This window comes from Plectropomus leopardus, chromosome 10 (assembly GCF_008729295.1).
Source record: "Plectropomus leopardus isolate mb chromosome 10, YSFRI_Pleo_2.0, whole genome shotgun sequence".
Classification (NCBI taxonomy): domain Eukaryota; kingdom Metazoa; phylum Chordata; class Actinopteri; order Perciformes; family Serranidae; genus Plectropomus; species Plectropomus leopardus.
Window position 1 is genome coordinate 18,888,268 of NC_056472.1, and position 26,222 is coordinate 18,914,489.

General features: G+C 39.0%; 1 protein-coding gene across 1 annotated transcript; it reads left to right on the plus strand.

Moving 5' to 3' along the window:
• The first annotated feature begins 348 nt into the window (after positions 1–348).
• Positions 349–24,768, plus strand: hnrnpa3 (heterogeneous nuclear ribonucleoprotein A3). The gene is made up of 12 exons (XM_042494758.1): positions 349–600; positions 18,371–18,463; positions 19,228–19,350; positions 19,946–20,092; positions 20,174–20,384; positions 21,281–21,370; positions 21,479–21,550; positions 22,688–22,735; positions 22,907–23,044; positions 23,707–23,820; positions 23,922–23,992; positions 24,094–24,768. The coding sequence occupies exons 1-11, from the start codon at positions 349–351 to the stop codon at positions 23,975–23,977; spliced, it is 1,344 nt and encodes a 447-aa protein (XP_042350692.1). The 3' UTR covers positions 23,978–23,992; positions 24,094–24,768.
• Positions 24,769–26,222: the final 1,454 nt, after the last annotated feature.

Here is a 26,222-nt window from a genome sequence, read left to right on the forward strand (position 1 = left end):
ATGACCTCAGGATTCAGGTGGTTTTTTTTACTGCTAACTGTCAGCGGATAAGATGAATGATAGAGTTTGCTTTGTAAAATCCACACAATGTATTGCATGACATGCAAACCCATGTTTGTTCTTTATTTGTCTCTATGTGTGTTTACCTTCCTCAGGGGGGTATTCATATTTTCCTGGGTGTTCAGGGCTATCACACACTCGCTGCAGCTCACACACACACACACACACGTTAACACATCTGACCTAACAATCCACTCAACAGTAATTTATCGGTGTGATCCATCATTATCATGTTTTATTATGGCCACCGTTGGAGATATAATTCACAAATAGGCACACGCTGTAGCGATGACAGTGAGGGAGAGGGATGTCCTTTACCTTCGTCCTCTGCCAGGAGCCTTCAGGAGTCTCTGTGGCCCTGTATGCAAGAGACCAGACCCTGAATGGGCAGGGAAGCTGGGGATCTGGGGAGCAGGAGACTGCCCTGTTAGCCCGCTGCATTGTGGGCCAGCAGGACTCCCATTAAGTGCCAGAGAGAAAAAGAGAGAGAACACAGCACAGCAACAGCAGAGCCGCATCGGTGCCATGTCACATGACCACGTTTGTATTCGGTGGCCATAACTCACTGCCTGTGCGCGGGGATTGATCCCAGGCTGGACACTCCCCGGAGGAGCCCTGGCACTCAGCGGAGTTTGATCCCTCAGATTAATGCAATAGGGATTCCCGGTCCAGGCCTTTGTCTCTAGCCAAACACTTAACGTCCCCCGAATTTGTATCCAGCAAAGGTTGAGTCCCATGTTTATTTGGGTAATGAATTGCTGTAATTAATGCACCTATTGATTCCTCCTCAGTGTCTCCTACAAAGGCCAGTCCGATATCTAATTTAAAGGGAGTGGGAGTGTTAGCGAGAGGATGAGGAAAGGGGAGGAGAGCCCACTATAGGCAAAACAATTGCACTATGTGCTCCCAGAATGAGAGTGTAATTGTTCAATGAATCACATTTGAATACATTCAATTAAATCTTTCAAGTTGAGGGCGCTCGGTTCTGTGCGTGTGCTGTTATATCACTTTGGTTTCCCTCTCGTGTTGTAATAAAAATGTAAATCCTTGGAGGGCATCCGAGAGCCGATGAGGACGTTCGCCAAGTAGCATCTCAGAGCTCTGGTGTCGCGCTAATAACCACAATGCAATTTTCTCGCACAAACAGGCAAGAGTGCATTAGCATATAATCCCCTGGAATTATGACTATACTAATCTCCGTCACTTTGCCCTCCCAGAGGAATTCTGGGTGTACAAAAACTGTTAGCGCACGTGGAGGAATTTTCTGTGCACTTCAAGGACAGATGACGAATATGTAATATCCATTTAAGTCTGTATCGTATGTGTGTGGCTTTTCTTTGAGCCCTTTGCAGGGCGCCTTTAAATGCTGTTTATGTCCTTCTCCTTGCCGTGAGGCTGTGTGGCTGTGCCCTGTGTAAACACCTGGTCACCGCCGCTGAGCAGCGTCTGACCACAGAACAATGAACAGCCAGCTGCTCCATCTATTATTGTTTATTGAGGTTCACCTCAAGACTTGCATTCGCCCCCCTGTGAGTAATTACAAGAAAATGAGCCTTTGACCTTTAATGTATATTGGAAAATAAAACTTTAAGAGTAATATTGTCAATATGTGTGTATTGATCACAACTGTAATTACTACTAAATACCATGACAGTCCAGAGGTGGGTGGTTTTACTGTGTAATAAATTACAACACAGAAAACAGATAACATTACTCTAATCACAAAGTAGTCCATTAGATTTGTTCCCGCTTACCATTAAGTGTGATATTTAAATTGGTTTGATATTCGCGGAGAGTACCGATTGTGTGAGTAACAACAATGTAACAGGGCTACTTATTCAGCTCATTAATAATGCACTTTAACTAAATCAGAGCCAGCAGTTCAGTCTATTGCTCGGTTTTCACCATTCTCACAACAATGATGATGAATAATGATTCGTTCTAACCTCCTAGATTTTCTAAGAACCTATGGCATGCCTTATTAAAGACAAAATAGGTAGAAGACTAATTAAGCAGACCAAATAGGAATGACGGCATGCCCAACTGCCAGAGCCAAGTAAGGGCTTGAAAAATGGCTCCTCTGCTATTTCAATTAATCAGTTGTATTTTGCTTAATTTTGTTTGACGTTGGCAGAGGAAACGTCCTCTGGGAGTTTCTGTCCTTTGACCACTAATGCTTTAGTAATTCTTCCATCAGTAGGACCCGTGATTGAAACAATCGAGTGTGTGTCTGTAAATGTGTGTGTGCGTTCGTTTGTCCCAACATGTATGACTGCATTCTGGCCTACATTCAGCGAATACATGCACCTGTTCACCGCAGAGCAGCGTGCATCAGTCTTTCATTCATTTGTGGTGCGTTCATCATTTTTTCCTCCTCTGGAGACGAGTATGGAGGGTGATTGCGAAGCCCACACAACTGAAAGTGGAACCTGATTAACCTTACAGTGACTCCAGAAGCATGTGACCACCGCTGCTTCCCCTCCTCTCCAACCCGTAGCCCAGGAAGGAGATGCTGAACTTAACCTCTGCTACAGTGATGAATTAACAATAGAACAATTCAATGCCCCAGTAATTACCAAACACTTTGGACACGGCGACATTTTTCAGCTCTGCCACACAGGTTTGTCAGTATTGGTGGCTTTCACCTGGAATCCTGGGGCTCTTTGCTCTTCCTAACTTTGTTTTCTCTGACGCAGATTAGATCTGCCACCCCATTACAGATTCATTTTCCTAATTTTTCATGTCTGCGCCGCGCCCCATCTGCACAGGGCTGATAATTGTGGGGACCAGCCCTGGTGATTAACATCAGCAGAATTAATTACGCCCGCCATTAAGGCTCCAGGTTGCACACAATGATCAAGAGAAATTAACTTTCTCCCAGGCCCCTAAATCATCTCACCTTCAAGTGGAGTGATGGCAAAGAGACAGGCCCAGAGTCCTGGACCCCGCTCGGCACCTTCTTAACCAAACATGAGGTGCGCATCCCACACCTGCACTGCTTCCCACCAAGGAGATTATAGCCGCGGCTGATGGGTATCAATTACGCTACCTTATGTGGTGGGATGAGCGAGGGGTGTCCAGGGGTCTGGTGACTAATGGACCTGGGTTGGAGCCACCCTACAGCTGGAGACCAGGGAGCTGACTGCCTCTCTGGCCAGGGGAGCAGCAGCCAGATGCTGAGGGGCTCAGTTCACTGGCCTGACACACACAGGTATATATCTGCGCAGCACATTTGACTGTGCACTCTGGAGTAGGGTGGCCGTGTGATTGCAGGTTAGCCAGAAACTGACGAGGGAAAAGACTTTGTCACCTTTGTCATGCAGTCAGACTGCTGCTGGATAAGTTAATTAGATTGTTGTCTTATAAAACTTCATCTGGTCTTTAAAAAAAAAAAAAAAAGCCTGATTGGAAGACATTTGACCCTTTAAAACCTTGTTTGACATCCGTTTTCTTGTAGTGCGTTCAGATGCCTTTCACAAGCTATTTATCCCTTTGAAACCTGAAAAAAAATTGTCTTTTTCTTTTTTTTAATTATTTAATAAAAGGTACAATGTTCAAAAAAACTATTTTCATAATCATTGTTATTATATATTTGAAATGATGTTAAAGATACAAAATTATGCATATATTTTTTGCACTTTTTCAGGTCATTTTCTTGTTTGTTTTTTTGTTTTTTATTCTAATTTCAAGGTAGTTTTCTCATAACTTTTTTACTACTCTGTAAAATCTGACAAGTTGATCATACTTTAAATAATCTTACAAAATTAATATTGTGAAGTAGTTGCAACCTAAAAATGACAAGTGACATTACCTTGTTCTCTAAGTTTTAGCAACTTCAGTAAATCAAGTTATTCTGACTTAACTTGATCACAACAAAGACGTTCTTGCCAATGATGAAGTTAGGAGACAGCAAGTTTTGTTTTGTAAACATTTTATTATACAACTATGACTGACTAGTTTGCAACCAGCAGAATACAGAGTTATAGCACAGTGAACTTGGCTTACAGATGTTGCTAAAACTTAAAAGGATTGAATTAATCATTTTTGCAATCACAAGTTGCAACAACTTCACAAAATAAAGTAAATATACCTACATTTTAAGTAGACTTAACGATTACACAAATTGAGATGAATAGTCATATTTTATTATATTTTTAAGGTGATCAGTTACCTAGATTTTTTTTAATGTAAAATCAGTGTTTTACAGTGTTGTTTTGGAGAATTTGTGGATCATATGTTAAGTTCCTCATTTCTTTCAAGTTTGAAAGAAATCAAACCAATTTGCTCAGGGTTAAAATGTTGCCTTATTTTATTAATAATGCCTAACTCCTGTAAGATGTGGAGATGAGCATCCATAGGCATCCGCTCTCACTCTCCCTCAGAGAGAGAGAGTGATGTGTTTGTAAGCTATGCTAATGGAGCAGGCCCCATGCCCCCGCAGCAGGGAGAACAGTGGTAATGTCAGGAGGAGATAAGCAAATTGCGCCTGTATCATATTGACTTGTCAAGGTTAAGCAGTGTGAGCAGGAGGAGGAGGAAGAGGCGAAAACTCTCCATCCTTCTCACTCCCTCTTTCCTTGAAAGATACATGAGACGCTGGAGGAGAGAGCGAACAAGTGAACAGGTAGAGAGGCGGCTTTGCCTTTAAGCGACCAACCTCCAAACGCAGAGTCCTGTTGAGATCGCAATCACATGGAGCAGACAACAGACACGCGTTTGAACGGGGAGGGTTTGGCTCTCTGCTCTCGTTTAGACTGATTTGATTTAGCTCCACAGGATCTAATTAAGCTCAGACCCAAACCTCTTTGGAGTTTCAGCAGCCATATTGTGAATGTCAGGCTTTGAGAAATGGCCATGAGCGATCAAACCCTGCGTATGTGTGTTTTTATGAACACACATCGAAACGATAGAATAATGGCTGTCAATGGGTATATGGTAATAAAATCTGACGATCGTTATGCATAAGGGGCCGTATAAATTTTAATGACAGCAAATGCGACGTGTAGTAAACATAATAACCAAAACAGTAACAATAATGGCTCTGCCAAGTTAACTTGAGCAAAAAAAAGTGAGAAATGCAGTGAAAAAATCTGCCAGCACTGCCTGAGGTCCATCCCATGGTGATTGTCACAGCGCTTCCCTCTCCCTCTAATTAGCTGTAGCAGTTTTGCTTGAATTCGGTGTATAATCCCCTGGATGAGGTGCAGTCAGCATCTTTCCTTTTCCTAAAAGCACGAGAGGTGCAGTATCATCAACTCCATCTTCGCTCCAACACTGCCTCTGGATGATTTAATAAGGTTAAAAGACTAGTCAGCAATTACCCCCCGCTCAGTGGAGGAAAACTCTGAAACACAATTGCATTACAGACAAAAGCTAGACGCTACATCCACAAAGAAAGCCTTTTACAGTCCAGGCATTAAAAGAGCATTTTTAGTCAACAGCAGTGGTGGAAGAAGTATTCAGATCCTTTACTTAAGTAGAAGTACTAATACCACACCGTGAACATACTTACATACATACAAGTCCTTCATTGAACTTGTTACCTAAGTATTATCAGAAAAATGGACTTTAAGTATTAAAAGTAAAAAAAACACCTCAAAACTCAAAATGATTTGTATAAAAAAAACACCCAAAAAAAACTAAAAACTTTTTTAAAAAAGAAAAAACAAAAAATATTCAATTATTAAAAAGAAAAAAAAACACGCCCCAAAAACAGATTTTTTTTTTAAAAAAAGAAGAAACAAAACCTTTTTTTTTTAAATTAAACATTAAAAAAAACAGCACCCCCAAGAAATCAAAATCATTACAAAAAATGTTTGTTTTTTTAATGCAAAAATCTAAAGCTGATGAATGTAGTGAACTAAAAAGTACAATATTCCCTCTGAAATGAAGTGGTGTTAAAGAATGAAGTAGCATAAAAATACTCAAGTTAAGTACTAATTCCTCAAATTCATACTTAAGTACAGTACTTTAGTAAATGTACTCAGTTGTATTCCAACACTAGTCAGCAGGGTTTTTTTTTTTAACAACTCTTTTTGATTTTCTAGTTTGTGTGTCCATCCCAGAGCCTGGTAATGGTCAGGCTGAGATAGTCCAGAGAGTGTCATAGAGTGACATTTACTGCCTCTGCTGTGGGGAAACAGGTAAGCAGAGCACACCATCTACAAAGTAGTCCCCTTTGACACCAGCACTCTACAAATCAGGGCTGAACGGCAGGCCAGAACGGGGGGCACTGACACAGAGGTCCTTTAGAGTTCCAGCGTGGCCCAGGAATGTGGCAGAGCGAAGGCAGCTGGGGCAGAGCAACCAGACGTCTGGGATTTGTCTGGCACCATGTTTGATTTTACTAACCTCAACTTAAGATAACTCAGGGGGAGAGAAGTGTCCGGCCAGCTCCTGTCCCACTAAACTAACTCGTTTCCAATTGATAAAAGTTTCTAACTGGGTTGTCATCTCCTCCGCTTGGCTGTGGGGGGTATCAGCTCTATTGAAATTAGTCCTCCTAGTTGCACTTATTAGATAATACTTCCTGTATTAGTGGGGCAGCAGTGATAGCAGGCAGATTTACAGCTCTCTGCGGCAGGCAGCTCACTTTAACATGGGCAGTGTTAACTCTGCTCATTAAACAGAGGATGTCATCACTCCACGCCACCGCTGCATGTTACATGTCACACATATCCTCCATAGGCCAGCCTCTGTCCACCTCCGTCCACAACATCCTCTAAATCTGTCATTGCCACCTGGACCAGCGTCCCACGTTGACCACACCGCCCCGCTTCAGCTTTGTGCATGTGTTGGGCACATGTGGACGGAGACACACAGGTGTTTGTGTGTGCCGAGTGGCACAAAGAGCATTACACACCCAACCTTTCCTCCGCTCACTGCATGTGTGGACGGATGTGTGGGACAGCGGTCGGTCCATCCGCATGAGGAGAGGTGTAGGCGTGACGCTCATTACAGACCCAACTCTGTACACAGGCCAGATAAGCAGAACAGGACAAGATAAGGAAGCGAGGCCAGCTACAGCAAAGTGCAGCCAGAGATTCTGATGCCAACACCAGATGAAACAGCAACCAACCTTCTCTAAACATTTACTCTACAGTTAGCCCATGAAAGTACTGTTTTCATAAACTATTTGCTGCTGCATTTTAATCAATGCAGGGAAAAGCAACTGCTGAATCTGCATGCTTTGCAAAATAATTTTTTTTACTGTAAGAAAAGCGTGCAAATACTAAAAAGATACAGAAAATCTACTTAAAGGGGTACTAAGCCCATTTTCAAAATCCATACATGTTATTCCTGAGGTCTAAGACAGTCAAAAAAATATAAGTAAACATGAACAACTCTTCCCAAATCCAAAACCAGAGTGTTAAAACTTTAAAAAGCTAAAAAAAATTTTTAAAAATGTGATATCATCAAGTATTAAGTCTGGAGTTGCTCAATTTACAGTGAATGGTGAGAGACATATTAGTCAGATCAGTGATTCCCAACTGGTGGATCGCGGTCCAAAATTGGGTCACTGGTTGATTCTCGATTGACTGTCTTATGAACGTTTCAGATATGTTAAAAACAATTTAAAAAAACACCTTATTTTGAAGTGCATTGAATTTGCAGCACAAAGCTTTTATTTTTTAGTGTTTTTATTCTTGCAACTTGTTCTATTTCTAAGTGTTGCTTACATTTTGTGAAATAAAATTGAATATGTGGGCATTTCTAATGTGTGGACCTTGAAGTAATGACTAATCTGGAAGCCATGATTGGAGTATATGGGTACATGTTCTGTTTCAGAGCTGAAAAAACTACCACAGAATAAAGCTTATTTTGGTCTGAAAAGAAAACAAACATACTGTGGGTCCACAAAATTGGTCTGAAGAAGCTCCAGACTTTACACTTGATGGCATCATAAGTTTGAGACTTACTGTTATGGATTCTGGCTTTAAGAAATAGTAGCTCATGTTCAAAAATATTGACTAAACTAGGTGGTGTTCTTCTTATAAATCGTTATGAGAGGCCATCACCTGTGTCTGTCATCCCATTTACACAGAATTGATACTCTAACAGTGTTTTAAAAGTAATACACCTTTGCAACACAACATATTTCTGCTGAAAATTCAGGGAATTCCTTAAATATTATATTTTGCACATCAAAGTAAATCTGAGACAATTTATTGGGTTTTTGTACTATTAATATTTGCTTAAGAGGAGAGAAAGGGAGTAATGCCATGGGGCTCAACCTCATGCTAAAGGCTCCCTCCAAAGTTTTGTCTCAGCATTGCATGTAATAAATTTTTCGAGGCTTCCACAAACCTTTACATAAAGCACAAATTGCATCAAATACATAAAGAATTTTTAATTGAAGCAATCAAATTTATAAAAATATAACCATGTATTCAAATTTGCACTTGATTAAAAACAAAATAAATCCAATAAAATAAAATATTATTATTACTTGCTTATATTGTCACTGTCTGTGCAATACATGCTTTGCTGAATGGGTTTTTTTTTTTTAAGCACATTGAGTTTACCTGTGAATGAAATGTGCTGTACAAATAAAATTACCTGACGTGATTAAAAGTGAATAGAGGCATCACACTTCACCATTTGTTCATTTTTTATCAATTTGTGAAAATTTCATTTTTGCTTAAAGCAGCTGTTTGAAAAAGTTTCCTGAATTACTTGGAGCACCATTTTACCATTGATATCCATTGATTAAATATCTGATGCAGGAAATGTTTATTGTGGCCATTGCATGATGAAAATGGATTTCTACGAAGTCTTAAAATGTGTCGAAATGCACTGATAGTAATAATTTTTCTAACTGCATAAAGGGCCATTGAGGATTTGCCTGGGTCGACTTGCAAAATGACCCTTGCCAGCACTGGCTATTATACTACATTAGTCATTGACTTCTGGGACCAAGCAGGCTTTATGGTTATTCTTCTTTAAGTGGAGTCATCTAATTCAAAACATGGAAATGTGTTTATCTGACTGCCTGTGCATAGTTTCTATGTGTTTGTGTGCATGTGTGTGTACGTGTGTTCATGTGTTTATGGGCTCTGTGCATTAGTGTGCATGAGTATGTGTCTGTATTGGATCACCAGGCAGGTGCGAAGGTCATAATTCAGCTGTGATGCAGATAGTGTTTACTGTATCCAAGCGGTGCCATTAGACATCATGTCTGCAGAAATTTAGCCGTTGCCTCTCATCCAATAGATTGCTCCTCTCATCATCAACAGTGCAATCATTCTCAGTGATAGTAAAGCACAGGGGAGGAAAGAGGAGCCAGCCCTCCAAGATGGATGTGTGTTATTGTTTGTGGGATGACAGTGTGTTTCAATCAGGTCCTCTGTGCGCTAATCCCAGGTAGAGCTTTTGAAGTGCTGAGTCAGTTACTGCTTCATCGATCCATCACAGTGGGTTAGTAGTGGGCAGGTGTACTCGCTGGCTCCCAGGAGACCGAGGAAACACCTGCCCTGCACTGCTCGGGACTTCATCATCCCGCCATTCCTTTGTCTAGTTCTGCCGGGAGCTCAACGTCGGGCCACAGAAAACTGTGAAAGCAGCACTTTTGTGGTCGTTTGTTGCCTGTACACAAAAATTAGGGGAAGGGAGAAATGGTTTTCCCTTGCCTCCCACACCTGCCCCCTCCCTTATTTCTCACCCATGGAGAAGGGACATGCACTGAATGGACCGCACGCAACCGCCTTGGAGCAGGTCCATTTAAACAGAGAGCAACTGAAAAAATGCAGTCCCCAAATCTTAATTTTATTAGACAATCCCTGTGTTATCAAAATGAATACTCTTTTTACGAGAGGAGGATGACTTTGGAAGTACATTGAGAGAAAGCATAGTGGTTATTATTACATCTGAGAGCAGTGCGCCAGCGAGGGGTGAGAGTCTATGTTTCTCCTGCTGCAGGCAGTCAATTAGTGCCAGGGGGAAACACAGCACTCCTCTGTTGCTCTCCACTGAGGAGCTGTAAATAAAGGTTTTTATTACACCACACTATCTGCGTCTCTTCTCTGGACATCAATAGGCCAATGCACTGGACTGTTTCCTAACATAATCACTCCCCCTCTTTTTATTTCTCACTAAAATCAAGGAGGAAAGTCACAGTCACTGCCTTAAAAATGCAAAAATGGTCCCATTCTTGCATTGATTGTTATACTGACTTTAGCACCAACTTTAACACAAGTGTGTGGAATCCTATCACTGCATTATTCATTTGGGAAAGGATTGACAAACCAAGCTACCTAACACAGTTTATTGCTCCCACAGAGCATTTGGAGAAAACCTGCAATTATCTGTCCATATAAAGGAGAAGGAGAAAAATACTCGGAGCCCATCCTGACCTGTAGCTCATTTAAAAAGGCTTTTACACACAGGGAACGTGTCCCCTTCAGTCCTCCTATAGAACATGTGCACTGATTCTCCACAATTAAAAGAACGATAGTAACAGAAGAGGACTTCTAATTTGACAAAATGAGACACATTTCCACCTTCACCAAAATTGTGCAGAAAGTGCAGACAATTCACAAGAAACCATGAATGATGCTCAAAATGACCAGATGGAGAACCTCCCCCAAACACCCCGTTTCATGTGTCTCCCCATGTTAAAAAAACAAAACAAACTATGCCCTTGATGATCTTAATGACACATTAGCTTAAACTAACATTTTTTTTCATTTTCAGAAAAAGTTAAATGTTACATAAAACTTTCTTGACACTAGACTGAAAGACATTTAAAAAAGTTTGTTTATAATAATTTACTCATGTAGTTACTTTCTGTAGAATCATTGTCATTATCACAAGAAAACAGTATTTTAAATATATATTTATGTTCACTTAGTAGTGACTCGTTTAGTTTACCACTGAATGAGATATATTTTTAGCACTATCATGTTGGACTCTAACACCTTTTTTAAATCATTGTGCTGTAGACTGTGCAGTCTAATAAGGATACTTCTATAGCCAAAAACATACCAAAAAATATTGAATTGTCTTTATGAATAGGGTTATTTTGTGTAATTATTATTTTTTCGTGCCCTTATACGGCAAAATATGTAATTCTATAGAGCAGGAAAAGATATAATTCTTGCTTTGTTATATTTTTTAGTTTATAAAGCACATTAATGCTTTGTAATGCGTATAATGTAGTGATATGTCCTCATACACCCATTTTAGTTACAGAAAGAATCCAAATGCAAGGCCACAATAATCAACTTTAGCTCCTGTAAATTGAATGCTGATTCTATTTATATTTGGTGTGATTTACACCCAGTTTCCTCTATGCAAGTGAACAGGAAACAGATGCTAGGAATTGTTCTTTCCCTAAATTCCTCAGAGAGAGATTCTAGTCAACACCGACGTGTGAGATTGGCTTTGTACTTGCATGCGAAAAGGTAGTAGACAGTGACTAAATTGACTCTCTGGTTTCCCTGCGCTGAATCTCCATTTCCTCAGAGTTTCCACTTGCGTACGTCCGTCTACCCAAACCCAGGCTGTGGCAGGCAGGCAGGCTTCCCTAATGGTGTCATGGAGCCAAGTCTACGCCTTCTCAGGACAAGGTCAACCTTAACACCCCAGGCACCGCAGACAAGGGTTCGGGTGTGTGAGGACATTAAGTTCATAAAAATACTTCAGTGACATGTGATAAGACAAAGTAAACACATGTGACTCGCCGCTTAAAATAAAACGGTTTGAATGTTGTCTCGTGCAAATATTTTAAAGTTAGAATCCTAAATCAATTATCTTTCAACAGTCCCCCCCTAATAAAGTACACCTCTGCTGTGCAACAGCAAGCAGGCCAATAATAAAAATGTGTTCCCCATAATGACATTAATTAAGGAAACAAATACAATTAAGGTTTTGAGATGATTGCGGATAATCAAGTAGGCAGACATGTGACACTGGGGAAAAATAATAATTTAGTATCGAGGAATATTGTTTGACATTTACAAGGTGATATGATTTGAAAATAAAAGGCCCATCTTTTCATGGACCATGGTGCCATCTAGAGGTTGCTGAAAAAATGACAGAATCAGGCACAATATGGCCTCATCTGAGAGGTTAGTGTTAGTAATTGCTTTGTGAACATTGCAAATCTTGTGTTTGGGGATATGTGAGTTCATGGTTAACTGGTAAAGGTAATTTTTGCGTTAGTCAGAGTTGATTATGGGGGTTTAGTGGAAAGGAAACCCTGCAGGCTGAGCTGTTCTTTAATGTATGATCCTTAACACCCTGTGTGCAGTATTATGAGATGGTGCCACCTACTGTTGGATCTTTTATGTCTGAACTTAGAGCACTGTTACTGTAATCAAATTGATGCAAAGGTCAAAAACGATACAGTTTAATAAGTGTGTGTGTTTCCGCACTCTGTATTTTCACCCTTTCACCCACCTGATAAGAATAAAAAGGGGCAAAAGGTTATATTCATGTCATCCTTCACCTCACACATGATTTGCAGCCTCTGGCTCCTCCCTCACAAAGATTTACAGTACATGAAATTTTTGCTGACATGGTGCTCTTGGGCCGCTGCATCTCAGATATATGGTGAACCATAATTTGGAGGTGTAAAATGGGTATAAAACCTGTATTAATTATTTAATCGTGGTTCTAAGTGCTGCCTTTTACTCCACACCAGGATGTCATCCCCCTCTATTTCAGGGGATCGTTATATCACTCATTTGTCACAGAAAAAAAAAAAAAATTACAATCAAGCCCGAGATTGTGTATGGTAAATCAGAGCGAACCAAGACTTTTTTATTGGTGTCGTTAACTGTTACTTTTATTAATTTTTCACTCCATTTGATATAAGTGAACTGCTAATTGCATTTAAATCTCAAGCGCTGGACCTAATTGAAGGCCAACCGGCATACGTAGCTGTGATAAATACCCAAAACTACAGTGATAAGAAGAGACTTTAGAAATAAAAACCTATTTCTTCAAAATGCCATATGAAAGGACAAAGCAGCCACCACGAGCGCAGAGAATAGAAATGTCCCTGCCAGGTAGCAGTGTGTGGGACCTGTGATATATCTTTGTGTCAGGGGGCAGTTAGGTACAAAGACTGCGGGGTGTGATCAACAACCAAACAAACATGTTGTCCTGAGGTTGGGGCGAGGAGGTGTACACAGAGCATCCATCAAACTACATCTGTGAGAGGCTGATACTGTACTGTTTAATCTCACGACACCCGCTGCGCCCCGCTCAGCTCCTCCTCGCACATCTCAGATGTGGACTTTCAATTGTGAGATTATTTATCGGGCCTGTCGTGATGATTGCTCAGCATTAGTTCACCGTGGTCACAGGTCTGTATGAGATATGATAATGGACAATATGCAGCAGAAAATAAGGTACCACTTCAGCCACTAGCAAATTACATAGCCTACATATTTTTTTCAAAAACAAGTCAAAATGCATATGTGTTAATAACAACTACAGGCATCATAAGAATATTCATCTACAGACATGCAGTCTGTTAAACCACAGCTATTCGTAGACAAGTTATAATGTGATGTGTCAGTCTTAGTTGATTCAGGCAGTTACATATTCAAATACCTGCTTTTCTCTCTCTTAGTCTTGCATGTATATTGAACATAGGACTGTACAATGTGAAAGAACACTAATTATTTTAACTTAAAAAAGGCTAGTGTCTGCCTGCCTTAAAATTTGAAATTTGAGAAGACAGGTGGTGGTAATTTTATAATGGTTTTACTTGTCTTCTCAAATTCGGTCAACCTAAAGTTAACACAAAGTTAGAACAAATAGTTGCTTTTAAAAGTGTACATATTTCTATGTCTTGTTATTCTGTTTGTACAGGCATATATATTTTTGTACTTTGTAGCATAACACACATACCTATTTTTACATCAGCAAAAACTTTACATACTGATTTCATACATTATAGCATAATTCACACACATTTTATATATATATATTTTACATAATACATTTTAGAAAGAATAAGCTTTCTTTGTGTAGCACATGTCAAAACACAGTTACAAAGTGCTTTACAGAACAAGATGAAATAGTATACATGGTCGATATACAAACAGCAAAAACATAAAAACAAATGAAAACATTGAACAGGCTTAGACCAGATAAAACAGAGTGTGTAATAAAAGCAATGAAAGAGAGATAGAAACTATAGACAAACAACAGATTTACTGGGTTTTTTTGAACATGCTGTTCAGTAAAAGTAGGTTTTGAGGAGTGATTCAAAACGAGGTACTGAGTTTGACAACCTAAGTAGATACGAACCTACGGTATCCAAGCCTACTTCTTATTCTCATACTTCTTATTTCTATTTTCTTATAATTCTTTATATCAGCGCAACTGTTACTGAATTTCTAGTCAGCCATGGAGAGGTTTCAGATATAACTGACAGAGGTGGAAGGTATTTGGTATTTGTGAATACAACCAGCAACATCACTATTAAAAAATTCTGCTTAACAAGTGAAAGTCCTGCACTCAAAGGGTTATTCAAGTAAAGATGCATAAGCAAAATAAACTTTAATTATCCAAAGTGAAAGTATTCATAATGCAGGCAGAATATCCCTTGTCTGTGTGACATTATTACATATTATTTGATCATCATTACTGATACATCAATGTGTTTTCAGTATTTGTGTGTAGCATTTTATGAAAACTTTATATATACGTTTTTATACTGTTGGTTGGTTCAACATACGGTGAGGCATTGAATTTTAGAAGTATATAAATGCAATCTATTATATGTTTTGCTTGTAAAATATTTTTGCATGAATATTAATTATTCAACGTTCAGCAACTATGTAACTGTAGCTGTTGGAAAAATATTGTGGTGTGAAATGCAGTGAAGGATAAACTAACCAGTGAGAGTACTCAAGTACAATACCCGAGCAAATGTACTTAGTTAGTTTCCACTGCTGACATTAGTAATAGTTTCAGATACTGACATTAATTTAGAAAATTCAAACTGCTGGGTGAAAAATATATGAAGATGCATCAGCTGTATTTCCAGAATCAGTGATTTTTAGCTTTTCACTTCAGGAAAAATGTTGGCTGTCTGGATCTACATGATAATACACATAATAATAACTGTGTACATGATAATTACATTTAAAATACAAGTAACAAAGCCACACTATTGCCATCAGGTCAGTTCTGCAATGCAGAGTTTTGGTTGCATTACTACATAATGCATTCAAATGCTTGTTTGGGTTTTGATTTGTTCCATTACTGACATTAAGCAAAACTTCCTCATGACATTTAGACAATACCCAACCATCTGCCCTACTCCAACAACAGCAGCTCACTCAGGCTTCAGATGCAAAGTGTAGCTTCAGTCTTACTGAACAGGTACTCAGTGCAAATATGCAGAAAATATACAGCCCTTTGTTGTAGGCAATACCATCACCATCCTCAAATGGTCCAACAGAGTCCAGTTTTCAAAGAAGAAGATAGTTTTTCACATTGCAGGGCATCAAAAGTAAATACACAACCCAATAAAATAGGATATTACTGTTTTCAATAATGTTTCCTAACTAAGGGTAGCCTACTGTCTGAAGCACAAATGTTACCAACCCCTCACACTCATCAGGAGTTTAATTAAGGAAAAATATACATTGAAACTATAATGTGGCTGTGATTTAGTCATATTTTTAAAGATAAGAGGAACAGAGCAATTTCTGCTCAGCTATTTGTGTTGTGCCCACAAATCTATCCATTATCTCTAAGCAAATACTGTAACTGCAGGAGAATAAAAGGACCAACACACAGACTGTCTCTTGAATTTGAACTATGGACTGGCCATAAATACTCATCATTAACAGTGTCAGAAAAACATTACCCTTTTTATTGGGGCTGTATTTTCCTCACACACTACAATAAAGTTAATGACAGACATTGTCCAAACCATAAAACAGTCATATATTTGGATGCTGGTCAGCTTCAACAAGGCTCAGTAGCATCTGGCTCATAGATCATTCTCACCCAATCAAGTATTCTTTTCAGAAAGATCTGACTTGAACTAAAAACACAGATGTATGTCTTTTTTTCCCCCCAAAATCACAGCTGAATACAGTTTACATATCAGTCTGAGGACACTTTCGATCACTCTCCATGAAGTCTGAGAAGCTGCTGCTAAATGTGTAACACCGTGCAAATATATACCACACAGAATAAATGTGTTCATGAAAGTTAGCAATAAGAGTGATACTTGAGATGATGCAGCTAACAAAGATAAACAAAACAGCTCCTTACAAAACAATCCAAAAGCACTTCAGTGAATATACGACTTTGTGAAGTTCATTTGCTTTGATCAGTGCAGCCGAGGGTGAGCTGTGAAATCCGTTCCTCTTGGTTTGGTTTGATTTATTTGTTTACACATATGCGAGTGACAGGAGCAACAGAAATGTGAAAGTTGAAAAAAAAAAAAAAAGACTCCGAATGGCTCGATCGAGGGTACTCTCCAGTGATTACCATAATCCATTGGTTAATGAATAAAAATATTACAAAGATGGGAAGGAGAGAAAGAAAAAAGGAAGAAAGAGAATCACTAATTATTTGTATGAAGTTTATACAGATAATTCGTAAATATAACATTTGTACATCCATAAGTGATGTTCTGAGTTCACTTTTGAATTTGTTAATAAATTGCACTTAATGCAGCTACAGTGTGTGGACCTTTTTTAATGTTTTAATTGCTATCTTTTTTGTCCAGCACCTGCCTGAAACATTTTTTGGATGTGCACAACTACTATGTTTGTAATACACATCCATAAGTGTAATATACACAAGTATAACTCTTCATTATTGCAGTATATGCTGCTATTATTTTGAATTTTTCACCTTACAAATAGTTAGCATGTTGCAGAGTCTGATGCATCATCATATGACTGACTGCAGGGCCTTTATAGTAGTGCTATTAGCAGTAAACTTCCTCAACTTGAACATCAACAAATGCAATGATTACAATGAAATGATTGCTCTCTTTACTGAAACGTACTTTTTTTTGACTATTTGAATTAACTTCCATTATAACTGTGTTGTTTTGTGATCATTTGTAGGTTATCAGTTACAATTTATGAAACGGGACCAGGATGTTCATTGTACTTGTTGTGGTCACAGATTGTTGTAGTAACTGATATTGCACCAGTAAAGAGCAATATCAGTTAAGTTCAGTCCCGCATTATAAGCTCATTTGAACCATGCCTTGTAGTAGGGGCCCTGTGTTGAACTATAGTTTTAAGAGCCTTGTTGTTTTTGTGTTTACATGTTGCACATCTATCCATACGTGCATATTAAATACATGTATGGAGGGATGCATGTATGAATGTAGTAGGAATTAAAGACAAATAATTCTACGTTGTACCTTTTTTTTTTGCCCTGGAGCCTCAATTAATCCAGTTTACTCACACTAGTTAAACACCATAGTTTTACATGTCATGCTTTCTAATAACTGATCCATCCAAATAAAGCAATTTAAATGCATTAGAACAATTGCATTTTCATTGCCAAAGTTGCACCTTACTTTTCGCCACTTCTGTTATCCAGCTGGTTCTTTTATTGCCTATACTCTATTAATATTCATGTCTCTTTTATTTAGGGCTTGATAATCAGATTTAATTTGGCTATTGTTGCGGAGCTTTATGTCAAAAATTGAGTTTCTGCTTCTCAAATTTGTAGATTTTATTCCAACATTGGGGGGTAACGGGAATTTCGGGTTGTGTCCCAGAAATCTTTGAGATTAAATGGTACATTTGGTATCTATTGGTGATTTCCCCCCCATTATTTTATGGTGGGATTGTCTTAAATTTCTTCAAAAATAAAAGTCCTCTGCTACTGTCATGTTTTTATAACCAACACTGAACAAGAAGTTGATGAAATTATCAGTTGCTTTGCAACACAAAAATGATGTTATAGGTGAGATCAGAAACAGACATCTAATTAAAACCACACCCAGCAGCCTCACTGAACAATGAGCCACTCAAAATGATGGGTTACTTCAAGGTTTGTCTTTGTGTTTTTCTTGTATGTTTCCTACTATGAAACTGACAGCACTGTAGTAGGTCTCTTTTAAATTAAATGTCAATTTTGGACTGGAGTCTGCCCCAAAATTCAGGGGCTGACTGAGAAACATGTCCCTGTTTAACCAGGAGGAGGCGCAAATTATCTTTTCTTTTTCACTGCACGAAACCAAACAGGGACAAAGTCTGCAAACAAAACATGACATTTCAGTGCGCAACACTTTGTTGATTTATACTGAATTTTGTATAATCACGTGAACCACAGTATGTATCTGGTGTTATAGTTTTAATGTGGATGATCGTCCTGCAGGACAGACAGACAACCAGACCGACTGGTGTCCTGGTCACGTGATCCACTCAGCTCTGCGGCCGTGGACATCTGCAAAATGGAGGTGAAGTGCCCTCAAATGTTGCAAATAAAATACCGTTATTTGTCAAGTGCATTAAAACCGAGGTTACTATTTAACATAAATGTAACATTGGGAAGGGAATGCATGTTGTGTCAGAAAAGATCGTACATTTTCTGTAGCGTTAGCATGGCTCGACGTTTAGCGCTGTTTACTGTAGCTAACGCTGCAGCTAAGTTAAGCTAATGGCTGTCACACTAACATTTAAAGGGCGCTTCTGCCGGAGAGCTCTGTGATGGGTTACTGTTTGAATTTACAGTTGAATGAACATTATTCTTTTCTTTCTTTAACCCGCATTACTTGTCCAAACAAAGAGTTAAAGTGAGTATTTATTAATAGCAATGTTGCAGCGTTCCTGTAGGCAAACGCTAGCTGTCAAAGCTAGCATTAGGCCGCTCGGCTAATTTAGCCTGATGTAACCTGTATTTTGGATTTCAGGCCTCGGTCTGGAGGCTTTTTGCATATCAACAAATTAACATACATAATGCAGCCATGTTAGCGTTTATCCATGCACTGGGTTTGTTTGAGATGTGAGATTTTTAATGACATGTTTAACGTTAGCTCACAATGTAGCTAAAATGGTACGACCCAGTGTGAAGACTGTCAGTGCTGTGCAGGCGCAGATATATTGTTTATATCTGCAAGAGCATTAAAACGTCATGTAACCCCGCTGTTTTTTCCCCCTAAACTCGTCTCTCCAACATCTTCACTGCTACAATGATATTTAGTTTGTTGTGTTGCTTGTATAGGACCGTGAAGCTAAAGAGCCCGAGCAGCTCAGAAAGCTGTTTATTGGAGGCCTGAGCTTTGAAACCACGGAAGAGAGTTTACGGGCCCATTTTGAACAATGGGGAACCCTCACGGACTGTGTGGTGCGTATTTTTATTGTGATCTGTTAGATAGTCTCATGTTGTAATAATGGACAACATTAACTTGCTGCAGACCTGTAACCATTTAAAACTTGGACGAAGTGGCTTGACTTCTTTCAAAAACATTGAAAGAAGGTAATGAGCAAATCTACAGGAAATGAGTACGAAGGTAAATGAATATTAACTGGAATCATTCAAAAAGCAGTAAAAGAATAAAAATCCTTAAATTATAATAGATAAGAATAATATTTATCTTCAGTAACCCCATTTTATGTATATAGTTATCATAATTCTGTGTTTAGTAATCTTTATTTTTCACTAGTTATTTGATTTTATTTTTTCTAATGATTTACTCTCTTATTTTAAGTAATTTTCAGGTGATTTTCTTGTCACTCTTTTTTGTTTTTTTGCAATTTGCCAGACATTTCATGCCAAGTGCCTTTTCCCCCTATGTTTTCAAAAGAAGTTAAACCAATTTGTTAACTTTTAGGTTTAAATACTTGTGAAAGGCATCTGAATGCAGCACAAGAAAACTAATGATGATGCTGGTTTCAAAGGGTTAACCTGTTCTCACTATTATTGTGTATGTTATTTCTAGGTGATGAGGGACCCCAGCAACAAGCGCTCAAGAGGGTTTGGCTTTGTGACATACTCCACGGTATCAGAGGTTGATGAGGCCATGAAAGCAAGGCCTCATAAAGTAGATGGGCGAGTTGTTGAACCCAAGAGGGCCGTGTCCAGAGAGGTACAAATCTCAGAGCGGAAGGCAGATACTACAGCCATGTTAATGTTTGGTGTGTGTGCTCACTGATACACTCTGTTTCAGGACTCGAACAAACCAGGCGCCCACCTTACAGTGAAGAAAATCTTTGTCGGTGGAATCAAGGAGGACACTGAGGAGTACCACATTCGGGAGCATTTTGAGAAATACGGAAGGATTGAATGCATTGACATCATGGAGGAACGCTCCACTGGAAAGAAGCGAGGGTTCTGCTTTGTCTCCTTTGATGACCACGACACTGTTGACAAAATTGTTGGTATGTGGATGTTTAGACGTCAGAGTTCACCAGGCTGTTAGTCGGGCTGCACAGTTAGTCAATTGTTTATCACAGTTGCGGTTTTGTCTTCTCACAAATAGACGAACACGATTAACTGCAATATTGGCAGTTAAGACGTGTACTCCGCTCATTAAAAGCTGTGCTGCATATCAAATCAAGTGCTTCATGAATTAACAACTAGCCTCCACTTTTGAAGAGCTGCCTGCAGCACGTGCACCCCACAGCGGCAGCTTGTTAAAAACGTTCCTGAATGTTGAATCTGCAGACTGTAAAAAGAAAAATTATTCATCATCAAACATTATCTTCCGTAATTTGGAAGTATTTGGGATTTGAAAAAACAAAGTGGCACAGCTGATGTGTGAAAGCCCCGGAAAACAACATAATGCAAACATAAATACAATGAATGCATGAAGATCAAAAAGAATAACATCACTGACATTAGCTCATTGAATCCCTGTCCTTGTCCAGCTTTAGCTCAGACATCCATGACAGCAACGCTGCAGTGTGTCACTGTACTGTGACTGCTGTATAAAAAAATATATACATATTTAGTGGCAGATACATATCCATGGGAGATGTCGTGAATTCAGTTGATGAGGAATTTATTTTAAGTCTTATTTTTATGCTGTTTTATGTACGTTAAACAGAATGTATTACAAAATTAAAGTAAAAGCAGTACTCTTTATTTAAATATGAAAATGCAATAAATATTTGTCCCTAAATACACTGAATAAACATAATTAATAGTTTGTATCTCAATATTTGATTAAAACAGTTGTAATTATCATTTTGGCCATTATACAGCAGCCTTAGGTGTTAGTATTAAAGCAATAATATGTAACTATATTCTTTTTCTTCTTTTTGTTTTCTTATAGCCCAAAAATTCCACACAATCAACTTCCACAACTGTGAGGTCAGGAAAGCGCTCTCAAAGCAGGAAATGAGTGCTATTTCCCATAACAGGGGTAAGCATACCAACAAATGTCGAGGAAAATTTATACTCGCTGACAAATATTGTATACACTGTTTGGAAGTGACTGATGATGTAATCAGCTCTAAAATGTCCATTTCAGGCAGAAGTGGAGGATCTGGAAACTTCATGGGGAGAGGTAGTAATTTTGGCGGTGGTGGCAACTTCGGTCGAGGTGAGTAGTATTTGCCTGCCAGGTTAAAGTGGCTCTGGCGTCAATCACACTGATGCAGGCGATATGCAGGTGATGTTTACATGTCAGTAGGGGTTGCGGGATCCAACTAACAAACTAAAGAAAGTAAAATGATTGTATCGTTTGAGTTGTATCTTAAGTAATTGAAATGATCAGCCCTTGACATGTAGCATCTCATTTTGAGGGGGGTCCTAAAGACAAAAATAGAAAACTATAAACACAAACAAAAAAGTATTACATTATAAACATGCAGTATGAATAGGCAGCTCTCTCACCCTCAGTGCTCAGCGGTTGTAAATAAGGAATTTGACTCAAGGACTTTGTTAATAAATTAGTTAAATCAATTACATAAGCATAAACATAACAAGCATTTTGAGTAGTTTGTCATTTTTTATTGCAATTCACAAATTAACAGCATGAAGAGGTTGGTTTAAAATGGGAAAATCAAGATGTCTTGAAGTAGCGAAAAAAGGTAGCTGACTTCAGAAGGAAGATTATATTTCTTATGTCAAAGGGCATCTGAACAACTACGAAGGACCAGAAATTGTTTAAATGGAAGGGACAATTCCTACTGTGTGTTTTGTTTATAGATCAAATGCAAATAAATGGGCCGTAACTATCAGGTAAAATCAGTTACACAGCTTAGTCTAAGCAGGATGAAGCTCTGCTTTGAAAACTACCTTTGTGAGTTGATTTCCGCATGCACTTGTCAGACAGCAGACAGATTTATATCGGATTTATGGAACGTGTAAGACGATCGGCCGTATTGACATGCAAAATAAGACAAAGTCAGGCGACAGAAGCATGTCTTTAGCCTCATTCCCACTCGTTTTGGAGAGAAAAGGGTATTTCTATCATTGCTGCTATACAAAAATGCTTTTGAATATTTGAGTCACATGTCAGCATTTACAGTGGAGTTGTGTTGTCTCTTCTAGCCTCATTTTCAAATGTATCCACTTCATATTTAAAAATGTCACCTAGGTTTGGACAACAGGTCAAAGCAGAGAGAGATTGTTAATCACATGAAAATTCATTAATGTGGACGTCTGTGACAGGACTTCAAGAATACAACGGACCAGTCGTTTTTAATGCAAAACATATTTTATCCTTGTTTTTTAGGTGGCTTTGGCGGAGGACGAGGTGGTTACGGTGATGATTTTGACAATGGTTAGCCCTGGTAAAATTTTAATTTAAGAGGTGTAAAATATTTCAATTCAATAATAAGTTAAATATCCGTGCTCACTTGCACTACAACTGTGTCCCATCTTTGAAAGGTGCTTCACAGCAGTTAGCGTTTTTCGTAGTTGTTTTAAGTTTGCTAGTTTTCTGCTGTTACAGGTCCAGGAGGAAACTACGGTGGAGGACCAGGTTACGGAGGGGGCCGGGGGGGCTATGGAGGTGGTGGTCCAGGGTATGGCAACCAGGGTGGTGGCTTTGGTGGCAGCTGTGACGGAGGGTATGGAGGCAATGACGGAGGTAAGAATTGGACTTATTTAATAATAATAATAAATAAATAATAAACTTTAGATTAGATTAAATTAAATCAAAAAAGGCCAACAAGGCAATGTAATATAAAAAAACATTCATATATAGTTTATAAACTAAAAACAGAGTATTTAGTACACACATACCTACCTGAAAATTCACTGGGGTGTACGCTATATGACGTGATAAGTGAGCAACGCTAAACACTCCCTACATACCCGAGTGTACTGTAATACCGTGATAAAGCCCAAGCCTAACTTGTAATGTTAAGTGATGAAAATTAACGTAAACAGCTTATTTGCTGCTTGATACAAACGGAAAACTCGCCTAGTTCTCATTTTTCATGACTTAATAGCCAAGCCTTCCCCTTTAAGAAAGGTTACCTGTATATGTGATGAATGTGCTAGCATTTGTTATTAAAAGTGAGGCTCTCCTGAGTTTATGTGTGGAAAAAAAAAGTATCGTAACCACACCAGCAAGTGTCGCAGACACAGTGACATGCATATTATTATGGGTCTTTTAAAAGTCATGGAAAAGTTTTGAAAATGAAACAAATGTGTGGGAACCCTGCTTATACGTAACTCATAGAGGACGTGCTGAGCTGAACTCTTTGAACCAGTGCTTGCCTCTAAATTGACACTTATATCTTTTAGGATATGGTGGTGGGAATTACAATGACTTTGGGAATTATGGTGGACAGCAGTCCAACTATGGGCCCATGAAGGGAAACAACTATGGTGGCAGAAACTCAGGTGGACCCTACGGCGGTGAGTTTTACCCTCCATAGTGATATATCCAGCAACAAAACATCACAGTTACTCCTGAGGAGCATCTCACGTTTTACATGGTAACCAATTCTTGACTTCAGGTGGCTACGGCTCTGGCGGCGGCGGCGGAAGTGGCTACGGCTCCCGGCGATATTAATTATTTCATGTTTTGGTAAGTTACATTCAGTTCCACACCGCCCTCGTAGCACAGTACAGAGTGAGCCCATGAAAGTGCAGAATAACTATTTGTTCTATCCTGTATCCATTCAACAGGCTTCAGTTCTTAGCAGGAGAGGCGAGGAGGTGAGCAAAGGAATTGTCAGGAAAGCTGCAGGTTACTTTGAGGCAGTCATCTGAGAGCATTAGAGGAACACACAAGTCAGACATTACCGCAGCTAAATCGGAGAAGTTTATGGAAGAAGGACTGTATACACAAGACATGAGTGCAGATGATACCCTTCCCTAATTGTGATAGATGTTTCCCTACAAAGCTATTTTTCCTTTTATGCGTCTGAAGTGTGTGTATTGTGCCTATGGTATCAGGGTTAAAGAGTAAATTGTTTTTTTTATCTGAAGCCAGTTCTTAATATCTTTATTTTTCTTTTTTTATATGGGTTAGTTGTCTGCTGGGCAATTAATCTTTTGTCTTTTAACCTTGTTTTTTTTGTCATAGTTATTTCAGGCCCTCAGATGAGCTAGAACTGCTCCATTTTTTTCTTTCTGACATTATTATGATTGCTCAATTGCAAGTGTCAAGTGTATTTTGATTTTGTATGTGAAGCACAGTGTGTAAAATCCTTCGTAGTACCAGTGTCAACAAATATAAGCAATTAAATTAGAATTAAGGGAATCCCCTCAACTCTTCTTGTTCCCAGAAAATCAAATTCTAGATTGTTCGACTATTTTGATTAGAAGAAAAAGACCGAATAAAATTGTGTAGTAAAGTAACACAAGGTTCAGTGCGTCATTGGTTCAGAAAAAGAGAAAATGAGTCATTGATTGATATGTTGCTTGCACATTGTGACTGTGAAGTTTAGCAAAGCAGCCTGTCCAGAACTTTCTCCTCTTTTGGGGGCATTATTTAAGATGTGTGGGTGAAATAGTGTATTTACTGTATTTACTTGTACAAGGGAGTTTTGGGTAGTCCTAGGGCCCATACACCACCTATGCCAGTGTTGAGCGAGTAGGATTATAACGGCCACAAGCACCTGCAGTTGGGCCCTCAGCATCACTAGTGTGGAAGATTGCAGATGACTGTCAGACAGGACGTCTTCAGCCCCCAGCCAGCACAGTGGACCAGTCAGCAGTTTGAGAGAGAAGGGAGAAGGCAGCATCGAGCACACCGACCATGGAGGAAGCTTGCAGTGTCGTTCCTGGTAGTGAGCGTCTATCTCTTTTCAAGGCTAGCTAAACCCTCCAGCAGCTGGTGCTAGCGAAGAAAGACTAGTTCCTGGACACATTGAAGATCCTGTTGAGTCAGAGATACCACAGTTTTTACCCTAGATTTCAGACATTAACAAGAAAAGGGAGTGAGTATTTCACAAAAAGCTGACTTAAGAAGATGGAGCAGGTAAGAGTAACCACTTTGCTTGATTTGCAGATGTGGAAAGAGGCATTCTCTTCTTGCTGAAAATCTGTAAAGACCTGATAACATGGAAGGTTCTGGATGGGTAAGACTTTTTCAAAATATTATCCAAGGCTGCTCTTATTGTAATCTAACTGCACATGGTGGAGAGTTCTTTTAAGGTGAATGGAGATATCTAGTGTTGCTCCACTTTGACCAGGAATCAGCCTGTGACCTTCACACACTGCTGGAGAATAACTATCTTTCCATGTTTTATTGCATTTGCTATCAGTAAAACAGTCCCGATAAAGTTGACAGAGATGAGACGCCCTTGGGTCATGATGGGAAAATTAAAACTATGTACACTTGTTGGCCACTTTATTAGGCACACCTTAACAATCTAGGCAGGGCAAGTTTATTTATAGCACATTTTGTCAACAAGGCTATTCAGATTGCTTTATGTAAACATCAAAAGCATTGAGACTAAGTGCAGAAGCAACACACTATAAAAGGAAATTTCAATTCAATCTAAAATGCCATTCAAGAGCAAGAGGGTAGAAAATTAAAACACAGACATTCAAAAAGCAAAGTGACTACAAGAAATGAAAAATATTTGACATAGCAAAATATTTAAAAAAGTCGATTATTTAAAAGGAGCGTCGCAGCAGGTCTGTAGTTTTCTGAAAGGTAGCTCCAGATGTGTGGTTTATTAAAACTAAAACATTGCTTCCCCATGTTTTGTCTTGACCTGAGAGGTCTTCACATTTCATACGGTAGCACTAGGTCAGAAATGTATTTGCTTAGTTAACCAACAATGGTATTTTGAAATGGATTCTCT

What these genes read in the sequence shown, in the direction of transcription:
- hnrnpa3 (XM_042494758.1), top strand. Translation starts at nt 349, where the DNA reads ATGACAGTGAGGGAGAGGGATGTCCTTTACCTTCGTCCTCTGCCAGGA. An exon ending in CGGTGATGATTTTGACAATG is followed by an intron (nt 22,736 to 22,906) that starts GTTAGCCCTGGT and finishes CTGCTGTTACAG; the next exon opens with GTCCAGGAGGAAACTACGGT. An exon ending in GTATGGAGGCAATGACGGAG is followed by an intron (nt 23,045 to 23,706) that starts GTAAGAATTGGA and finishes TATATCTTTTAG; the next exon opens with GATATGGTGGTGGGAATTAC.